At 29.5% G+C, this 22,707-nt stretch overlaps 2 protein-coding genes across 2 annotated transcripts; both read left to right on the top strand.

Annotated features, from left to right (window-relative positions):
- Positions 1 to 3,077: 3,077 nt before the first annotated feature.
- On the top strand, positions 3,078 to 4,104 carry LOC129910170 (farnesol dehydrogenase-like). The gene is made up of 2 exons (XM_055987444.1): positions 3,078 to 3,700; positions 3,854 to 4,104. The coding sequence occupies exons 1-2, from the start codon at positions 3,131 to 3,133 to the stop codon at positions 4,028 to 4,030; spliced, it is 747 nt and encodes a 248-aa protein (XP_055843419.1). The 5' UTR covers positions 3,078 to 3,130; the 3' UTR covers positions 4,031 to 4,104.
- A 4,300-nt stretch (positions 4,105 to 8,404) lies between these two features.
- LOC129910171 (farnesol dehydrogenase-like) lies at positions 8,405 to 9,607 on the top strand. The gene is made up of 2 exons (XM_055987445.1): positions 8,405 to 9,299; positions 9,391 to 9,607. The coding sequence occupies exons 1-2, from the start codon at positions 8,730 to 8,732 to the stop codon at positions 9,565 to 9,567; spliced, it is 747 nt and encodes a 248-aa protein (XP_055843420.1). The 5' UTR covers positions 8,405 to 8,729; the 3' UTR covers positions 9,568 to 9,607.
- Positions 9,608 to 22,707: the final 13,100 nt, after the last annotated feature.

Here is a 22,707-nt window from a genome sequence, read left to right as displayed (position 1 = left end):
AAAAAAAGTGATTTTAGTTTTTTTCAGCATTTTCGTAGGGTAAAAAAGCGGTTGTCTGTAAAGCCGGTTTACGGACGATGATTTTACGTGATAACGTCACCGTCGCGTCGTCGTCAGAAAACTGGTTGTGTGCTTTTGTTTAAAATGAGTCAATTGAAGCGTTTACTTATTTAAAAGCCAAGTATTTCTTCTTAAAACCAATTTTAAATTTTTACAATGCGCAAAAAGTATAAAAATAATTTATGGAAAAAAATGATTATCATCAAAAAAAGCAAAAAAAACATGAATTTTTATCTTCTCACGTCATTAATTCCATTTTTTTCCCTAACAACCTATTAAAAATTGTATACCATCTGAAAGCTTATTGTCTTAGCTCAAAATATATATATCGATCAGGTCTATGAGACATCTACAAAAAGAGCTAGAATTTTTTAAACTCCATCAAATTTAATTAAAAAAAGCAAAAAAAAAAACATTTATTTTTATGTTCTCAGGCTATGGAATCAATTTTTGCTTTGACAACCTATAAAAAATATATACCATGTGAAAGCTTATTATTTCACCTTTCATATGACGTATCAATCTCATTTCAAAGATGCCTATAAGAGAAGTTAGAATTTTTTAAAGTCAACCATGTCAAATTTCCAGACTGAGATTACGGTACTTCCCACACTGGTGGCTGTTCGGGGGGCAACAGATCTAAACTGGTGTCTTGAGGTTTTTCGCAAGTTTCTTGATTTAACATTGTCTACCGTTATGTGTGATATACAAAATGAAATGTAATTGTATCAGGATGTTCATAAAAGTTTAATAAAATTTCTATCTGCTCTTGGTCAAAAGTTATAACCTGTTGAATTCTAAAATTTTATTTTACCGTTATTTCAAAATTGTATTTTCGAAAATGATTGAAACTTCGCACACATATAGTCGTAGTCATGGTCTATCATTACAAAAGATAAAAATAAAAAACGATGAAAATCGGTTAAAAACGGTCAAAAAACGTGTTTTTTAAAAACTTTGTTCTTCCGTTATTCAGTCAAAACTCACTAAACGATTCCAAGTTTTTGCACATGCATGCATAAAGCCAAAACCTACTTGTCCTATAAGTTTGAACGCTCCAAAACAAAGGTAAAAATTACACTAAAATACCCCTAAAAAACAAGGTGTTTTTCAAAAATTCATATTTCGAGACGCAGAGTGTTAGAAAAAAATCCGTATCAGACGCCTAATTTTTTTCCCTTATCTTTCAACTGGCATCTTAAGAATTGTCAAAAGAAATTTCCTTTACCCAAAATCATCATTTGTCATAGCTCCAACACGTGTACAACGTTAAAACAAAACGTTATAGCTTAGTTTCAAATTTTTTTAGAATTTTTTCTTAAATGCAGTTATTCTTAAATTAATCTCATCTATCTATAGCAAAATCAATTCTATACGACTTTGCGTTTAGATTTTAGCCCAAATATCGTCTTTCCGTTTTACCCCTGTTTACCCTATTAAATGACGGAATCCTTCATTTGGATTAAGCTTTAGGTTATTATCTTTCAAATAAGCTCTAGAAGATTTTTGTGTCTCAGTTTATTTTTAATTTTTAATTGAAATTTTTGCCGCACTGCTAAAGTGCGAGAGTGTAACGCTAGAAAATGGCGTCACTTTTTTGTGGTGGCTGCCATGGTTCATCGATTTATAAGACGTTATCACTGTTTTGTTCCTTATGTTATTTTATTAATTTTTTTTCTACATAGAATTTCGTTTACCATTTCAATAGTTATGTGAAAATTTTTAATTTAAAATAGGATTGCCACATAGAAGTTCCCATTTTAAAAGTGGCAATCCTATTTTGTTTTTTTAGTATTAACATATCTTTCATTTGACACCGATTTTAACCTCTAACCGTATGAGCTAAGCAACTCGACTACGCGACGGTGGTCGCCTCTCCGACTATAAAGTACCTATATCGCAGGTAAAAAAGTGACAAAAAATTCGCAACTGAACTAAGGGAAGCAAAACAATAGTAGGTAAAAATTAATTACATTATAAACCCGTTACTTATGAACAGATACAGATTAAACTCGTAAACAATTTATTATTTTGCCACTATACCAGTCATACCACAAAACTTGTTGTCAACAATAAGTGGGAAGTAGTGTCGCATCAACGACTTGTTTTTACTCAGCAAAAGAAAAAAGAGAATTTAAATGTTAAACTTAGACACTTTTTATTCAACCCAAACGTATTTTTGGGTATAATATTTAATTTTTCTTATATTTCGTTTTTTTTTTTAAACTTACTAGTGAAATTACTAAAACAAATTATTAGAGAACTATCGATTAGTGATGGGAACTATCGAATGATTTGAACTATCGATAGTTAGTAACTGAATGATTTGAACTATCGAATAGTTCATTCATTCATTCATTTATTCATTCGAATAAAAACTATCGAACAAAACTATCGAAAAAAACTATCGAATAAACTATCGAATAAAAACTATCGATTAAACTATTGAGAAAACTATGGTATGAAAAAAAAACTATTTGAATGAAAAAACTATCTCTTAAAAAAATTAATTGAATGAAAGAAAACTATTCGAATGAGAAAACTACCTATCGTATACAAAAATATTTGAATGAAAAAACTATTGTTCAAGAAAACTATTCGAATGAATAAACTATCTAATTAAAAAAAACTATTCTAATGAAAAAACTATCGAATAAGAATTATCGAATGAAAAAACTTTTCGTAGGAAAATAGTAGGTAACTAAATGAATGAATGAATGATTTAAAACTATCGAATTAATGAATATTTTACAACTATCGATAGTTTGATAGTTTTTATTCGTTAGTTTCCATTACTACTATTTTTCTCGATATTTTTAGAAACCCATAATTGACCATTAGAATACATTTATATGGAACCGTATCGCATAGGTAAGCTTAGTAAGTACCTACCTGCTTGAAATACCCCTTCCATAGTTTGTTATACGTATATTGTTTTAAACAAATGTTTTGATTATAGAACTTTAATCAACAAAATTTCTGTCGAAGCAATAATAAATTCTGCGGTCTCATTAAATATCTATTGTTAGTCTTATTTGCATTCCCATTCGATCCGGTGGTGGTTGTTAAAATGGAACGTTGGTCAAATCGTGTCGCAGTTGTTACTGGAGCTAGTAGTGGCATTGGAGAAGCTATAGCAGCTGATCTTGTTAAGGCTGGACTCAAAGTAGTTGCTTTAGCTCGACGTGAAGATAAAGTTCAAGAAAATCGTTCAAAGCTTCCGAGAGATTTACAATCTAAATTCTATCCAAGGAAATGTGATGTCTCTAGTGAAGCCGAAGTTAAAGCAACTTTCGATTGGATCGAAAAAACTTTAGGTGGAGTTGATATTCTTGTCAATAATGCTGGATGCAGTCGACGAGGAATGCTTTTAGATATGGATACAGCTGACATGGACACAGTTCTCAATACAAATGTCAAAGGTTTAGTTTATTGTATTCAAGCTGCTTACAAAAGTATGAAGCAGAGGAACTTTGCTGGACATATTGTACATATCAATAGCATTGCCGGACACAAGCCTATTGACATGGGAAAAGATATTAGTTTCAATATCTATGCGGCTTCAAAGTATTCAGTGACAGCGATCAATGAGACGATAAGAAATGAACTTCGTCATCTAGGAACTAAGATCAAAACAACTGTAAGTACCTATAAGTATTGATAAGCAGCAAAATGTTGTTAGTTTAAGAGTGCATTATTATTTGTTGAAATTTTCTGATTTTTCATTGAAAATAATTTCCATTTAAAATTTAAAAATGGTTAAATGTTTCTGACTTTTTTTTTTTTCTTACAGAGTATTAGCCCTGGTTTGGTGAGGACAGAGATTGCTCCAAAAATCTTTTTTGACTCTTTTGAAGAAAAGGTTCTTAATCCAGAAGATATATCGCAAGCAGTTTTATATGCAATTTCAACACCTCCTCATGTACAAATTCATGAAATTACTATAAAACCCGTGGGTGAACATTTTTAGACGTTTACATCTGCATGATTTTGTTTACAAAAATAATAATAATAAATATTTGACATTTATGTGACTTTTGGAAATTGTTTATTATTCACTGTATCTAATCAAACGCAGTCAATTACGTTTATTGCTATATTGATGTATTGAATTGTTATAGATAAATACCTTCGGTGCTACGGTAAAAACACCTTAGCGCTTATAAGAAACCATATGAACCCAGGCAATTCCTTGTAACGCTGAAATAGAAATGTGTGTTAATGTCACGTGAAGCGAACAACGACAAAAGTCGCGTGTCTTGAAATTTGTTTATATTTGGTATTAATATACCTACTTTATATGCTTTAAAAGGGATTTAATTGGCATAAATGTATCTATTATAGTACGAGGCAAACAAAAAAAAATACGGAATTTTGTATGAAAACCTGGAAATGAGCAATTCACTCTTCGACAGGAGAAAAGTATAAATGTTATTTTTTTTCATTTTCTCAATTCTTTGTTCTAAGATACACCATCTGATATAATTGAAGATTAATTATAACTAAATAATAGTTAGGAAAGAAAAAAAACTTGTTCGTATATTAAAAGTAGTTAAATAGAAGAAGGAAATAAGCATTAATGGACAAATAGAAACAAAGTTTCAAAAAATTAAATAATCCGTTTTCAGAAAATGAAAAAAAAAAATTGATTTGTTTTAAATTAAATAAAAAGAAAATAATTTTTATTAATTTTTCTAAATTTTAGAAAAAAATATTTTCTACATAAAGTTCTGCACTAATTTTTCGATACGAACGATCACTTAAAAATTATTTCAACTTTTTAAAATGCAAATCGAAAAACCAGTCTCTTTTTTTAATAAATTTAATCTGAACAGAAAAACCGGTTCCTGAAAGCTGATCAAATAAGCAACAAACACTAGAATAACTTTTTTGGATTAAAGAGACCAAAACAGTAGATTTTGAAAGTGCATATTTTATCCAATTTTTGTCGTATTCAATTTTTGTGACCATTATGTTGAAAGATAAAGTATTTTATTTTCTCCGCTACATGTTCAATATCTGTAAATGCTCAAATGATAAAAATAAACTATTTAGTAAAAACACCAAAAATGTCATGTTTTTCTCTTTTTCAAATAGTTTTTCATTAGTTTTTTACAATATTAATTAAATTAATTAAATTTTTTTTTAAAGAATACATGTCGATAGGAAATTTTATTATCTACAAAAAAATTACTTCATAAAAATTTTCATATTCGGCTTCCTTTTCAAGTTATAGACGAAAACACAAAAAATAACAAAAAAAAGTCGAAAATACTGATCGTTACAAAAATTATCATATCTTTATAACTTATCCATAGAGTTTGAAGAAAATTATCTTGTTATCTTTGCCAAAAAGTGCACACATAAAAAATATAAAGCTGTGTAAATTCACAAGATTTAGATTTTTTATGTCAGTAAGAAACTCTTTTTTTGAAAAAATTTCCTTTAAAAAGTCGATTTTTTGTAAGTATTTTGATACAAATGCACTTAAACTTTTGGAGTGACCCAAAATAGTTATTTCAGTGTTTGTTGCTTATTTAATCAGCTTTCAGGAAAAGGTTTTTCTGTTCAGATTAAATGTTTATTACTCAAGATATAGCCCGAATACTAAGTATGCTAAAAAAAAAAAAACGACAAGAAACTTTGAAAAAATTTATCTCGAAAACGTATCCATCGTAATTTTTTTTAAAGTGATTTCCGAGTTCCTGAGGTCAAAGTACGTAAGAAAAATAGTGGGATTCAGTGTCCATTTTGGCTGTAAACCAGTGTAATCATTAAAAAAAAAAACAAAACCGTCTTCCATGGATCAAAACTGGGCTTTATGGATTTTCTCATAGTTTCTATAGCCAAAACTGAACGAAATTAAAATAGGACCACACTCGAAATAAAAATTGGTTTACTCAGTCCAAATTTATGAGGTAACAAAAAAAAATACAGACGATTTGAATACCTAGGTACTCCTTTTTGGAAGTATTCATAAAACTTTTATGCCTCAAGAAAAAAATTTTTTTTTGAAGTTACAGAGCTTAAATTACATTATTTAAATTCGTATTTTTTATTCTTCAAAAATATGTCAATTTTTTTAAAACCAAATTTAAAAACAAAATTTTAGATTAATTTCTTAAGAATAGAATACCTACCTACTAATTTTTTTTTTTTTAGTTTTAACATTTAAATACATTTATATACAAAAACATATTTTTTTGCAAACATTGATACAAGTTTTGTATATTTTTTTGTTTTGTTGCACAGGAAATAAAACGGCTTCATTTAAATAAAAATACTTCATTTAAAGATTAATTAAATATTTAATTTTTTACATGAAAAGCTTTATTCTAAGAATTTTTTTAAACTAGAGCAAAAAGTAGGATTCAACACTCAATAGTGCATTTTATTTACTTTGAAATCGTTTTGTAGAAAATAATGTTTAGTACCTACCTTTTTTTACTTGCGATATAGTATGTAGGAGTAGATACTATAAGGTACGTAAAAAAAAATCAAACTTGAGATAACAAAGAGACATGACACTAGGATAATGGAGAAAAAAAGAGTTGCCGCAATTCTGTCGGTCTGTCTTACGGTCTTTTTTTAAATCTATTGAATCGCTAGAGGGGAAATTGAATTTTTATATGGCCAAAATTAATGGTACTTGCCATATGACCAAAATGGAAAAAGTTTTTTTTTTCCACCGAAATAGCTCTTGTACGATTTTTATTCAAAAACGTGTAATGCCGAAAATAAGATAACTTTTTAAGATTTAAAAAAAAAAATCATTTTCTTGATTTCTGACTCATACATACTCACTCAAACATTTAACCGATTTCAACAAAAAACTTTATTCAAGAACATATTAGTAACTTTAATATTAAAATTAAGAATCATACAAATTTTTAATTTTTTAAAAATATGCATGATTTCTTATGAAATTTTGTTTAATTATGTGGAAAAATAACTTTTTCAAAACAGTATAAATATGTACCAATTTTTTAAATTTTATGTATAAAAATATGTTTTTTAACGGCTTCAACAATTTTCAAAATTTTTTTGTTATACGAGATATCATACTTCATTTGGAGATTAAAAACATTCGAAAAAAAGGTTTTCGCATTAATAACTTAAATCTTTTTTAACTTTTCTTACAATTATTAATAACTAAATTAAATTATAAGCAAGTACGTGTGACCCATTCGTGCATTTTCTACGAATTTGATATTATAGTATTTATATCACAAATAAACGTTCTAAAAATTATGAGTCAAAAAAAGAGTGCTATGAAAATAAACTAGATATTCAAGTTTTATTTTAATTAAAACAAACATCTGTTACGTAATATATTTAAATTTTTGTTTTATAAATATTCATTGCAATGTTTATAGGATAACAGTGGTCGTATGCCACCTACCCTTAATAAAATCAAGTCATTGTGGCAGTTTTAGTTTAAACGATGATAGGTATGCCTTAAGGTAAAGGGAATACACATTTTTTTTATCATTATATGAATATTTATTAAACACACTTAACTTATATTACGTGAAAAATATTTATTCAATAAACGATAAATATTGAATAAATTGTAACGATACCTTTTAGAAACTGATATTTTTAATTTAAATCATTATAAAGTTAAAATTTCCTGAAAACTATTTTGAAGTCAAAGAAACGCTGTACATTTAACAAAAATGTTTTTTTTAGCTCTCGACATTAACTATAGAAAGCGCAATACTCAATTCAATAGCAGCGGACATCCTACATACACTTTAATTATAAACAATCTATTACATCATTCAAAATAGGTATAGTTTGAATTATAAATACACTGCATAATAAACTAATTTTGTTTCGTTTACCTGCAATAACAGTGGTATTAATGAGAGCAAAAGTTATAAAAATTCTATTTTTTAAGATCCGATCAATGACTTTTGACTTCGTGTTTTGAAAAACTTTATTAAACGTGAGTTAAATTTTAAACAAATTTTGTATTTGTTATACTTATTTTTTAAGGGTCAAAACAGTATTAAACACGATGTGGCAATTTATCAAAATCTAAATTTGGACGTTAACCTTTTCACCCTACTGTAGACATAAAGAAAATAAATTGTCAATTACTCGAATTTTAATTTGTCGTAAAATAGCCTCTAGCTTAAATTTGCTGTCCATTTTTATATGAGTTTACCTAGGTTTAAAGTCAGGAAGGTGTGCTTTGGGTCAGATATACAGAACAGTCTAACAACCAATTAATTTCTTACTCTGTTTCCCTGTCATACCAAACAGCTTGTTATGAACGATAAGTGACAAGTAGGGGGTCGCATAAACTTGTATTTGTTTAAGACGTCTAGTGTGTTAAAAGAGTTTTTTCGGAATGAAAATCAAAAGCTAAGCCAGAACATCAGTTATCGAATTTGAAGAACTTGGGATTTGTTTTGACTGATTTAATTTTATTTTCCGGTATATCCGAATTTTTTAGTACTTGTTTAGGAAGCAATTTGATATTCTTATAAACTCATACTTGACCTTTAAGTTCACAACCTGTACCCCGGTACTCAGTACTCTTAACAACATCGTTATAAAATCTGTAGCTTTATAAACAAGACTTTTGTCGTATATTAATAATACTCCTCCCGAACTCATTCACTTAGTTGTACGTTTGCATTTCAATACGATCGGTCAAAATGGAACGTTGGTCAAATCGTGTCGCAGTTGTTACTGGAGCTAGTAGTGGTATTGGAGAAGCTACAGCAGCTGATCTTTGCAAAGCTGGGCTAAAAGTAGTTGCTTTAGCTCGACGTGAAGATAGATTGCATGAAAACCGTTCAAAGCTTCCAAAGGAGTTACAATCCAAATTCTATCCACGAAAATGTGACGTCTCTAACGAAGCTGAAGTTAAAGAAACCTTCGAGTGGATCGAAAAAACTTTAGGTGGAGTTGATATTCTTGTCAATAATGCAGGTGTCAATAGAATTGGAAAACTTGTTGATATGGATACAGCTGATATAGATACAGTTCTTAATACAAATGTTAAAGGTTTGGTTTACTGTACTCAAGCAGCTTACAAAAGTATGAAAGAGAGGAATTTTGCTGGACATATTGTGCATATTAATAGCATTGCTGGACAAAAACCTATTGATATGGGGAAAGATATTAGTTTCAATATCTATCCAGCTTCAAAGTATGCAGTGACAGCGATCAATGAGACGTTAAGAAATGAACTTCGTCATCTTGGAACTAAGATCAAAACAACCGTGAGTTTAAAAATAAATTATTATTTATTAAAATATTCAAAGTTCTGTTTTTTGTTTTTAATTTTTTTTTCTTTCTTTTTCTTTCTAACAGAGTATTAGCCCAGGCCTGGTAAGGACAGAAATTGGTACAAAAGTCTTTTTTGACCTTTTCGGAGATGTAATTTTGAATCCAGAAGATGTATCTCAGGCAATATTATATGCAATTTCAACACCTCCTCATGTACAAATTCATGAAATTACTATTAAACCTGTTGGTGAAGAGGCTTAAAAAAGTGTTTTTCTAAAAATAAAATACTAAATATTTACTATCAATTTCTACTTATTTGTTTTTACTTGCGAAGTATATTCGTGCATTCGTACAAAATAAAAAGTTGAGATAACAGTGAAACATGAGATTACCATGATAGAGTAAAGTCGAGTGGTATACATGCATGTTACTTTTCGGAATATATTTTGGAAAATTTTGAATCACACTCATCGAAAATTTGTGAACTCATCGATAATAATTAGCTTCGTGTCTTAAATTTTTCTACATATTGCTAATGTGGTATACTCTTCCCCAATATAATAATATCTATTATTTATTGCAAAAAATGTTGTTTTTCTTTATTTAGAATGAAGGAAAAAAGAACATTAGACTAAAGATTACTTGTGTTTTTTTTTTAATTAAGGGCCGCCAATTTTTCAATAGTCAGATAAACCTCAGATAGAGCTTATTCCTAGGAATAATTATATTGACATTTATTCTTCTGATAGTCTAACTACTTACGATTGAAAAATCAGGGCTAAGATAAAATATTTATTTCATTGTGGATATATTCTATAGGATTTTTATATACTTACCACATTAGAGCATGGTAAGTATACCACATTAGGGGAAACAGTGATATTGTAGAAAAAAATAAAAAATTAACTAAAAGTTAGATAGATTTTGTTGTTTAATCATTGTTACAAAATAAGCTACCAACTTTATTTTAAAATTTTTTTTCAAAAAATTATTTTTAAAAATAATTTTTTCAAAAACGGCTCTAATAATTTTGAATTTTTTTGACGTGATAACGTTTTATAAATCCATGAACCATGGCAGCCACCACAAAAAAGTGACGCCATTTTCTCCCGTTCCACTCTCGCACTTTCGCAGTGCGGCAAAAATTTCAATTAAAAATTAAAAATAAACTATTAAAGATACAAAAATCTTCTATAGCTTATTTGAAAGATAATAACCTAAAGTTAAATACATTTGAAGGATTTTAAAAAAATTCCATCTTTTAATAGGGTAAATAGGGGTAAAACAAAATTTAAAAAATTGGCTATTTTCTAAACACGATAATGTAAAGAGTTGAATTTTTTTTTTAATCAATAGATAAATTTATTGCAAGACTGAGAATGGTATTGAAAAAAATTTTAAAAAATTTCAAAACCAAGCTATTAATGGTTTTCTAAAACTAAAACATGAGGTAGACCTTTGACAAAGTAGTGATTTATAGGTAGGGGAATTTTTTTTTGACATTTTGAAAAACGTCATTCCAAAGATAATAAAAAAAAAGTTAGGGGTCAGATACGGATTTTTTTTTAAGTCTCTGCGTTTCGAAATATGAATTTTTGAAAAAGACCTACTTATTTTAGGGTATTTTTGGGTGAGTTTTTATTTTTTTTTAATTTTTTGTAGCATTAAAAAAATCTCAAGCTTATAGAACATGTAGTCTATGACTGTGCGCATACATGTGCAAAAAATAAGATTCGCAGAAATAAGATTGAAACGTCATATGAAAGGTGAAATTATAAGCTTTTACATGATATATAAATATTTTTATAAGTTGTCTAAAAAAAATTGATTCAATAGCATGAGAACATAAAATTATATGTTTTTTGTTTTGTTTTTTTTTTGATGAAAATTTATCAAGTTCAAAAAATTCTAGCTCTTTTTGGAGATGCCTATTAGACATGATCGATATATATATTTTAAGCTAAAGCAATAAGTTTTCAGGTGGTATAAAATTTATTATAGGTTGTTATATCAAAAAAAAAATGGATTTTTGGGTGATGGAAGTGATTTTTTTCACTTTTTTCATAAGAAATGATTGTTTTTAATATAAGGGGCATTTCACGTGAAACCAGCAGCGAAAAATGTGGTGGGTCGTCAAATTTGTTCATATTTGGTATATGTATTCCTTAATCGAATTAAAAAATACATCTGGAAGGATTTTGAATTTTAAGCCTTGATAGCGGAGTTATGGGCTTCTAAAGTTTTGGAAAACTCTGGGAAGAGTTTATTTGAAAAATTTATATAAATTAAACGAAGGGGTAACAAAATTATTTTAATGATGGATTATACGCAAAATTAGACGTGCTTTTCAAATATGAAATCTAAACCGGAAATAGATTTATTTTTTCGACAGAAAACCGGAAGTTGGCACTTCAAATCCAAATTTAAGAAACTTCGACCATTTTGATATTTTTTTAAATAGTCTTAAAATAAAGCTTATACAATTTAGAAAATACATGCCAAGTTTCAGAGTGGGATATCAAGCCGTTTAGAAGATACATAGGTTTTAGTGAGAGGTCTTCGTGCATGTAAAACCGGAAGTACCCAGTTTTCTCTGCTCTGACCCAGCAGTTTGTACCACCCCCAAATTTTTTTTGCCCATTCGATAGAGCATTGGCTGAATATCATTATCCTGATTTTTCGCACTCGCGAAATTCACCTTTCAGCCGCCATCTTGGATTTTAGTTTTTGTTGAATATCTCGATTTCTATTTATCCTACATAAAAGTTGTGTATGCAAGAAACGTAGGAAATTCAATTTCGCGTCTTTATGTTAAGAGAACTTTTTCGATATTCCTAATATTAAAAAAGTTGCAAGCCAAAAAAGAAAAAAAAAACGAAAAAAATGACAATTTTAAAGTTTTGAGCACTTTTTATCAAAATTATGAAAAAACCTTCCGAGGAAAGATTATTCCTTAAAATTCTCTACAACTCTCCTATACAACTTTTTTTTGTAACGCTATAAACACAAACGTTATTAAACTTTTTTTGTTAAAAAATGCTCTTTTTTGTTTGTGTTTTTATCTTTACTTTTTTCTTAATTTTTTTTTTTAACAAATATTGAATTTTAAATGATTAGTAAGTATTTTAGAGATTTATGTTACAAGAGAAAATTCAGGACCTTTTTTCATAATTTTGATAAAAAGTGCTCAAAACTTTAAAATTGTCATTTTTTTTCGTTTTTTTTTTCTTTTTTGGCTTGCAACTTTTTTAATATTAGGAATATCGAAAAAGTTCTCTTAACATAAAGACGCGAAATTGAATTTCCTACGTTTCTTGCATACACAACTTTTATGTAGGATAAATAGAAATCGAGATATTCAACAAAAACTAAAATCCAAGATGGCGGCTGAAAGGTGAATTTCGCGAGTGCGAAAAATCAGGATAATGATATTCAGCCAATGCTCTATCGAATGGGCAAAAAAAATTTGGGGGTGGTACAAACTGCTGGGTCAGAGCAGAGAAAACTGGGTACTTCCGGTTTTACATGCACGAAGACCTCTCACTAAAACCTATGTATCTTCTAAACGGCTTGATATCCCACTCTGAAACTTGGCATGTATTTTCTAAATTGTATAAGCTTTATTTTAAGACTATTTAAAAAAATATCAAAATGGTCGAAGTTTCTTAAATTTGGATTTGAAGTGCCAACTTCCGGTTTTCTGTCGAAAAAATAAATCTATTTCCGGTTTAGATTTCATATTTGAAAAGCACGTCTAATTTTGCGTATAATCCATCATTAAAATAATTTTGTTACCCCTTCGTTTAATTTATATAAATTTTTCAAATAAACTCTTCCCAGAGTTTTCCAAAACTTTAGAAGCCCATAACTCCGCTATCAAGGCTTAAAATTCAAAATCCTTCCAGATGTATTTTTTAATTCGATTAAGGAATACATATACCAAATATGAACAAATTTGACGACCCACCACATTTTTAGCTGCTGGTTTCACGTGAAATGCCCCATAAATTATTTTAATACTTTTTGCGCATTGTAAAAATTAAAAAATGGTTTTATTCTTTAGAAGAAATATTTGGCTTTTTAATGGTATAATTATTTTGGTTAGCTTTTAAAATAAAAAAAATTAATATAAATGAGAAAAGAAAAAAATATAATTTTTTTTATAATCTTTGAACAACAACAACATCTTGAAGGTGCTACCACCAAGTGTTTTATGGCTAGAGTTACAGTACTGTTTCACGGATGCCAATCCGATCATCAGACTCCTTTTATTCCATTTTGTGTGTGGTGCTTGGTCTAGTAATTTTTTCATTTGATTTGAAAAACTTCTTCCGTCACACTTGAGTATTGAACCTAGACCAAGCGAGTTCAGAAGCCAGTACACTACGCACTGCGCTACCTCACCCACGTGATTAGCCTCACCCAATAATTTTTTTTAGCTTTTTCTTGTAAATTATGATTGTTTGAAATAAATAAACGGTTTAATTGACTCATTTTAAACAAAAGCACACAACCTGTTTTCTTACGAAATTATCACGTAAAATCATCGTCCGTAAACCGGCTTTACAGACAACCTCTTTTTTTTTTATTGCATTTTTATAAAAGAAATTAAGCTGCATACTTTTTTGGACTCAATTTCATTTAAAGAGTTGTTTTTTTTTTTTTTTATTTGAACAACATATTTTATGTTTTTCTATTTTTTTTTTCACTTTCATATATAATTTTAAAAATGTTAGTATCTTGAGCAAGTTCATGCGACCCAGTCGTACATTTTACATTTTTTACTAAATTTAGGTTCAGCTTTGTTATATTTTTACTTTAAGAAAATTGTAGGTTTCAATACTGCATAATTTCAACAATAATGTACTTTTTCAAATTTCAATAAGTTTTTTTAGTTTTCCATACAAAATTATTAAAAAAGCTCTCGCCCTCGGGATTTCTAACCTTTAGTTGCATATTATTTTTAATTAATTTTTTTTTCAGTGATTTAAAGAATTTTTTTTAGCTTTGAATTCCTTATAAAATTGTACAATATTGTCAAACTTACTTATAAAACGATCAGTTTTTCTAATCAATTTTAACGTCGGTTAGAGAAATTACTTGCCACATAATCGTGTATATTTTGTTTCGTCCTAAAATCAATATTTACTGTAACAGGTATTCAGAGATAAATATCAAAAAATTTCGTCATAAATGGAAATTTTCGAAAATCAAATAAACTTTTTATATGGAAAGCCAAATAAAATTGAATTTGTGTTAAAAAAAAAAAAAACTTGACCAAAGTATTATTAATAATAAATAAATCTATTTACAATTTATTGCTTTCATTTATTTAAAAAAAAATATATACTATTTGTTTAAATACGAAAAAAATACGAATACCTGGTTTTCGGAGATATATTCAATCAACACAATCATAGCTTTCCCGAAGGTTGTAATAAAAAATCCAACATACAAAATAGTCAGTAAAACACGTCATCATGAAGGAATCTCTTTCAGCCAATGTACGAATGTAACTCAAGGACTTTACACAGGATGCAGCGATGAAAACATTCAACGTGCAAATAACAAAAACAAGGTTCAAGTAGGTCATTTTATAAATCCATTAAAATAATTCTTTATTTTTTTGAGTCATCTCTATTGGATTGATGAAAACATTAAAATTTCGGATTTGAAGAAAAAATAAAATGCACGACTGGGGTCGCACGTACTTGCTCTTGCAGTTTAAAGCACTTTTATGTTTGTCTACTTGTAGATTTTATAAGCTGGTTCAAAATTAAAAAAAAAATTGATATTGGGGAAGAGCCGACATTTTTTTTTTTTATTTGACTTTTTTGAGAAAAAATAAAAATGCAGTTTTATTTCCACTGCTTTAAATATTACGTATACAAAGTTTAATCAAAATCGTTAGAGCCGTTTTCGAGAAATTCGCAATATCGTATTTTTTTGTATGGGAGGTATACGTTCTAAACGAGATATAAAAAAACAAAAAAAAAACAACTTTCAGAATTCCATAAAAATCATCTGTACCAAGTTTGAAGAAAATCCGTCCACCCGTTTAGGCTGTGGAAATGTGTAGGTACAGATGGACGCACAGACGCACAGACGTACAGACGCACGGACGGAATTGCGAGACCCACTTTTTTTGAATTCTCCATAATCGTAATGTTGGTTTTGATTAAAACCTCAAATTTTTTTTTCGACACGAAACCAATACTTGCCCTATAGAGCAAGTAAAAAATCGAGGACTTATTTTCTGAATGTCACATCCTTTGGTCTCTCTATCTTCCCTAAAATTACACGGTGTAACACTCAAAATATACGCGGGGGAAGACCTATCACGTTTTGTAGAGCTATTCGCACTGATTACGAAACGGTATTTAAAAAGTCCCTTACACCCCCAAAATCTGAACTTAGGGACACAAAACGGTTTTTTTGACCTTCAGCCATTGAAAAAAAATCTAGCTTCGTCAAATTTGTACCCATTTTCGATTTTAACAGTTTCTGATAGGAGATAAATAATATACCTTTTCAACAATGTATAAAACATGTAACTCGGTAACTAGAATTTATAAGCTGTCAAAGTTCAAAAATTCCATTTTTTTTCGTCATTTACCCAACTTCGACATCAAATTAAAGTATATGTTTTCATAACAACATGCTGTTTTAAAAATATATTCTAAAATAATATTTATTTCCAAATCAAACGAGGTATTTTTTATGAAAATCAGCTCAAAACTGGCTTAGAGAAAAACAACGGCAACACTTACAGTAATAAATGATACCATTTCCCAAAGGCAAAATTGTACATTTAATTCTAATTTTTAAATAAATATATTATAACTAATAGTTCTTGAAATAATCGATTTCAAAGTTAAAAATAGGCGAAACAAAATTTTTTAAAACTCATTTTATACTATTTTTGTCCAGACTGTGAATTTTAATAAAAAAAATTACTCACACTGAAAACTGCCTCAATTGATTCCTTATCGAACAGTGTAAACTATATCTTTCTATGTCTTCTAGTTTTTGAGAAAACTGTAAAAAAATCGAAAATGGGTAAAAATTTGACGAAGCTAGATTTTTTTCAATGGATGAAGGTCAAAAAAACTGTTTTTTGCCCCTAACTCCAGATTTTGGGGGTGTTAGGGACTTTTTAAATACCGTTTCGTAATCAGTGCGACCAGCTCTACAAAACGTGATGGGTCTCCGCCCGCGTATATTTTAAAACCTCTTTTTTGTAACACCGTGTTATTTTCGAAAAATTTCATTTTTTTTTTTTTGAAAGCATGTTTTCAGTAGAAAGTTGTAAGTATCAACGAGTACGTGCGACTCAATTCTACACTTTATATTACGATGTTACATGTGCTATGATTGCTGAGTGGATCAGTCTTGTAAACCGATTTAACATGTACAAAAAAAAAAAAAAGAATTCAATTATACATAAATAAATTTGCGTTCAATCGAATCATCGAGTTATCGAAAAATCAGAACTGTTCTCGTTACACATGAAAAGAGACAACAAATTTTGGTCATATCCGTATCCGTTTTGTAAGTGAATATACACGTATACTTCAGTCGAAGGTAGTTGCATCATATAAGTGGTGGCTGGATTAATTTTATATGCATTAATTTTATGTTTGTTTTTGAATTCAGACAGTTCCTGGCGTTGAATCATTTATATTTTGTTGTTGTTGTTCATCCTGGCTCTTGTAATTGTTGTTTTTGTTGTAATTAAACCATAATGCCTACTTATATTTATTACCTATACAGATTACCGTAGAAAATGCTTGAAATTGATTTTTTTTTTGAAAATACAGAAATTACAGAGAAAATATCGTAGTTATGATGTTTAAGTTTTTGTGTATTTATATTGGAACTCGATGACTCATGTTAAAGGGGCGTATGATTTAATTAAATATTTTATTTGCAAACATCGATTAACAGCATGTTGAGCAAATATGAATATGACTTGTTGCTAATTATTCAATGAATATAAAATTTATTTTCTGTTAAAAACAAAAAATAAATACATACTATCATAAATAAAGCTATAGAGTAATTTTCAGTATTTACGAGAACACAGAAAATTTTTGAAACACATGAAATTGATTTACAAAAAATGATATGAATGGAGATAAAATTGCAAACAGTTTGAGATATACAAATAATAAATAAATTGGAAAGATTAAATCATCTTGGAGGTGTTATTTTTACAAAGAGATACTCAACCTTTCACTACCAGAATTTACAAGAGTTTGGTTTTTGGGTTTAATGAGTAAATTAACCTCAGAAAAATGAGGTCTATTTGTCTGGATGCAGGGGTGTACATTGGACACAAGTTATCTTATCTGAAATTTTTCTCAAACTAAAAAAAAACGCCTTAGGGGCCCAAAATTAATAATACATTTTGTGCTATGTAAGTGTAATAAATAACCATGTTCCATCTTTAAAACGTTATAACTTATTAACGCCCTAGGACCCTAAGGGTTTACAACTTCAAAATTCTCTAATATAAAACTACGGGTCCAAAAATAGTAAAAAAATCCATTTTTTTTTGCTTTGTGAGTATAACCCCTTTTTCTAAGTACTTAAGTTCCAGAATGCAAGATTCTCTAAAAACAACAAGGGGTCCGAAACATATAAAAAGTCTGTGAGTAGATATCTTAAATCATAAGACCCTCAAAGTTCAAAAAAATCAATACGGATTCAAAATCTATAAAACAAAATTAATTTTTTTAATGTGTGAGTTGATAATTTTCCTTTTAGAGCATAAAAACTCATTTTTGTGCTCTATGAGTCCATCCTAAGACCCTCAAAATTCCAAAATTTAAAATCCTCTAAAGAAAAAGCCAAGGTCAAAAACTCGTAAAAATCCATTTTTTATACATATGTGAGCCCAAACTCTTTTCATTGTCAAGTTTTAAAATAAAAGAAAAACTAAGGGTCATAAACTTGTAAAAAATATATTTTTGTGCTTTGTGTTTCGATACTCATAAAAAAAAAGGAAATAAATAAACCGTTGCCCATAACTTTGTAAATATGGGAGGTTTGACCCCAAAAAGTACGAAATTTTAAATCAAAACTACGGGTCCAAAACAAAAAAACAAAGACATTTTGTAAAAACACCTTTTTCTATTCAAAATAACTTTTTCTGGTTTTTGGGTCGATATCCTCTGCTCCAGAGGCCTTTAAATTATCTATAGCCAAATTACAGGTCTAAAACTAGTAGAAAATACATTGATTTGTGGGTCAATGCTAGGAACTTCAAAGTTTCAAAATCATCCATGATAAAACCAGAGTTTCAAGACTCGTAAAATACCCTTCGCCCTTAGACCCAAATAGGTCCAAAATTCAAAATTCTCTTCTTATCACAAAACTACGGCTTCCAAAATTAAAAAAAAAAAAAAACACACAATTTTTTACTCTCAGGGTCCTTCGCATAAGGACAAAAAACTTAAACAAAGTTACAAAAAACTACGGGTCCAAAAACTTTAAAAATCATCCATCACAAAACTACGGTTTCAAGACTCGTAAAAAATACTTTTGTGTTCTATAAGTAAGTACCCTTTAAACTTAGACCCTAAGAGGTCCAAAATTCAAAATTCTCTGTTACAAAACTACTTGTCCCAAAATTAAAAAAAGAACACTTTTTTATTGCTCTGAGGGTCCTGCGCATAAGGACAAAAAACTTAAACAAAGTTACAAAAAACTACGGGTCCAAAAGCTTGTTAAAAATAGTTTTTGTATTCTGTAAATCCATGCAAAAATGGATTTTTTAAGAGTTTTTGACCTTGGCTTTTGCTTTAGAGGATTTTAAATTGTGGAATTTTGAGGAACTTAGGATCGACACACAGAGCACAAAAATGAGTTTTTATGCTTTAGAAGAAAAAATTATCAATTCACACATTAGCAAAATGAATTTTGTTTTACAGATTTTGAACCCGTATTGTTTTTTTTAGGACCTTCAATGTTTCAAAATTCAAAGTTGTATTAAAACAAATCTACGGGTCCAAAATTAAAAAAAAAAAAACATTTTTGTGTTATGTGAGTCAAAACACTTCACAGTGGATACAATTGGAATTCTTGTCTTGTCCGGATCTGTAAACCCCCATATAACACTTTAAATTAAGTTTTAGTCATACACTCTCTTGAAACAATAGAAAACATATACCCCTGTGACCTCATGTCCATTAATAAACCACATAGGAAGCATCATAAACGTTGAATAATTGCAAAGGAAATAATTTAGAAATCCAAAGATTGCGGTTAGGAATCTTAAGTTCTGACATCCTTCTTGGGTATGGGCACATCTCCTTATTACAAGGACCTGTGTGTTATCTCTTCACGACGACCGACAATGATGATGGTCTGGACGTTTAATGACTGCATGTGCGTAACACACATTCTATGTAAAGACGTTCATCATGTCATTTTGCTATGAAATGTTGGTAAGTTTCTTGTCTATGTTTTGTATGTTTTGTGTATGTGTCTGTTTGTCTATAGAGCAGTGATTTTCTTTTCTCCATCATACACAAACATAACAGACTTAAGGGCTCGTTAAAAGTGTATAATGTTAATGTGATTTGTGTATAAGTTTACTTGGAATTTCCTACCGAAACGACTATAATAGGTCAAAGATTATATTATACGAAGGCGAAGCTTGTACATGTGTATGATGGGGCATCGAAGAGTGGCTTCATTAAGTTGTTTTATGATGAAAGTTTTATTTCTCTCCAAAGATAACAGTTCATAATTAAAGATTTTCTTGTATTTAACATGGTAAGATTGTAATTTATGTAGTATGTTGTGTTAATGTTTTTGTTTTTAGGTATATAATTGTTGGAATACCAACCAAGGCTCATAAAATTCACACATCTAAATGTTTTTTTTTGGGCTTGTGACCTCTGCAAGTTTTATTGTGATTTTTGTTTAGACATTTCTTGTTCAAAAATTATTTTTTACTTATAGATTGTGAAGGTCATTCATTGTTGAAGAGAGAAAGAAAGAAATATAATACCTCTTATTTAACATAATAAAGGGGAAAGTTTGCATTTTCATAGCACTAGGTCGGATAAAAATGGCGTTTTTTTTATTTAAATTGAGCTCAAAAACATAGAATTAAATTTTCTACATTAACAAGACTAGTGTTATAAGCAAAGACAACAGCTTTCGTTTTCTACAAACCACTACCATTTCAATCCCGCCACGCGTTATACCTACCTCTATTATCGTTTTTATGTAAAATTGATAAAAAAAAAACATCGCTTAAAATATAGAATTCTATTTTCTTTATTAACGGGACTTACTGAAAGCAAAGGCCCCATTTACCAGCTTTGTCTGCAAACGAGAATTATTTTTATCCACCTTCGAATTATGTCTCTATTAGCAATTCTATTATATAATTAAAAAAATATCGCAAAATAACATAGAATTAGGTATTCTTCACTGAAGAGACTTATTGAAAATGCAGGGCCCATTAATCCAACTTGTCTACAAACCACTAACTTCACAAGGGTTCTTATAATCATTGAGACAAACATCGTAAAACATAGAATACAATTTTTAACAGTAACGAGACTCTTCAATGCACTACTGTCTTGGACGTATTTATTATATAATTGATGAAAACATCGAAAAAATGTAGAATCAATTTTTTTACATTTACACCCATTTACATCCCCTGATGCGATATCTCTCTTTGAGTGTATTTAATATAATTAATGAAAACATCGCGAGAACGTAGAATTATATATTCAAAATTTACGGATCTTATTGGAAGTGTTGACCCCATTCAGTCACTCTTTCTATAACCCAATACCATTCAAATCCGATCACGCGTTATACCTCCATTAGCGTTCTTATAAAAATTAAAAAAAAAAACATCGCAAAAAAAACATAGAATTAAATTCTCTTCATTAACATAATTATAAGATATGCAGGTGCCATTCATTGGCTTTCCCCTTCAAACAATTACCTTTTTTGTCCTCTTCCATGAGCGTTTTTACATTATTATAATTTATGAAAACATCGCAAAAAACATAGAATCAAATTTCCTAAATTAAAAAAATTAATGAAATTAAAATTCCTATTCAGACAATTTCCAATGAACATGTCCCAGAATTCTTTTATCTTATTTTCATTATTTTTTGTTTTACTCGGTCACTGTGGCGTATGTGGAACATTTTCTTCTATAGAAAAAAACTTGAAAGGGTAAAAGAATTTTTGATGCCCAAAATATACCATTATGGTTGAATAAATCCGTGGTTTACTTAAGATAATAACATTTTTATGATCGAAAAGAAAATCGGTTTACCAAAGTACACAAAAAGTGGAAGAGTCTATTGCAAAAGCAACATAAAACCCTTCCATTTATACATTTTGTAATGTTTCTATGATTTGAAATGTACAAAATGTGTGGAAAAGCCTTACCTCACCAAAAACGTAGCACAACAAACAATAAGTTGAGGTATTTTGGGATATAAACCTACGAATCCAACTCTCATCCACGACAACAATCTCCTACTCTTTCGCACATCCTACTTCACCGAAGCCAAAACTGCTTGATTTATGAACCGTGGTTCGTTGAAAATGATTGTAGTTGTTTTGGCTTTTGGGTGGCGTGGCGGTGTCCTGGTCCGGTAGTTGATTGCGGTAGCGTTAGCTTGCGATGAAATTTGCCGTAAATTATGGTTTATTAGACTTGATGCTTTGGAAAGTTAAATGAAAATGTCCTTTCGGCGACGAGAAGAGCGACGAAGAAGGTTCTTCGTTTTATGCGTTTGGTGGATTACACCAGAGAGAACGAAACCCATCAGGTCGATTGCCCAGCAGCTTTTTTGGATGGGTATTGCGTGGCTTCAGGCCAAAGTGTGTGTACGTATATTTTCAGAGTGTATTTTTGGGAGAGGAAATTGTAATTACTTGGTGTATATGGCAGGCGGTGGTGTTGTATAGGGGCTTACGTTTTAATTGGGTTATTTTTGGTTGAAATAATTTAATCTGGATTGCTACTCAGCGGGTGATGGTAGTGGGATGGTGGCGGGAGCGGTGTTGGCATTGGCGAGGCTTATGTCATTTTAAACTGACTAAAATTTCTCTTCGAAAAGATTCATTATAATATTTTTGAGGGTTTTCATCGATGTCGGCGGCTGACTGTGGGATTTTCCGAATACAAATGGCCTCTTAAATTAATTAGGGTTATCTCGAAATTGGCACATACGTTTTTGAGCACAAATATAATAGTAAATGAATGAAGTTGATTGGAAGGAAAATGTTAAGCGGTTCGGTGGGTGGAATTGGTTTGTTCTTCAATTAAGAGTATTTAATTGGAAATTTCTTCCAGTTGTAACATATTTGCCATAAATATGAATATGATTTTAATTTACAATTTCGTTGGAT

This window comes from Episyrphus balteatus, chromosome 2 (genome assembly GCF_945859705.1).
Source record: "Episyrphus balteatus chromosome 2, idEpiBalt1.1, whole genome shotgun sequence".
Taxonomy (NCBI): domain Eukaryota; kingdom Metazoa; phylum Arthropoda; class Insecta; order Diptera; family Syrphidae; genus Episyrphus; species Episyrphus balteatus.
Note: the sequence above shows the minus strand (reverse complement) of the source record. Positions and strands in the feature narration are given on the sequence as shown.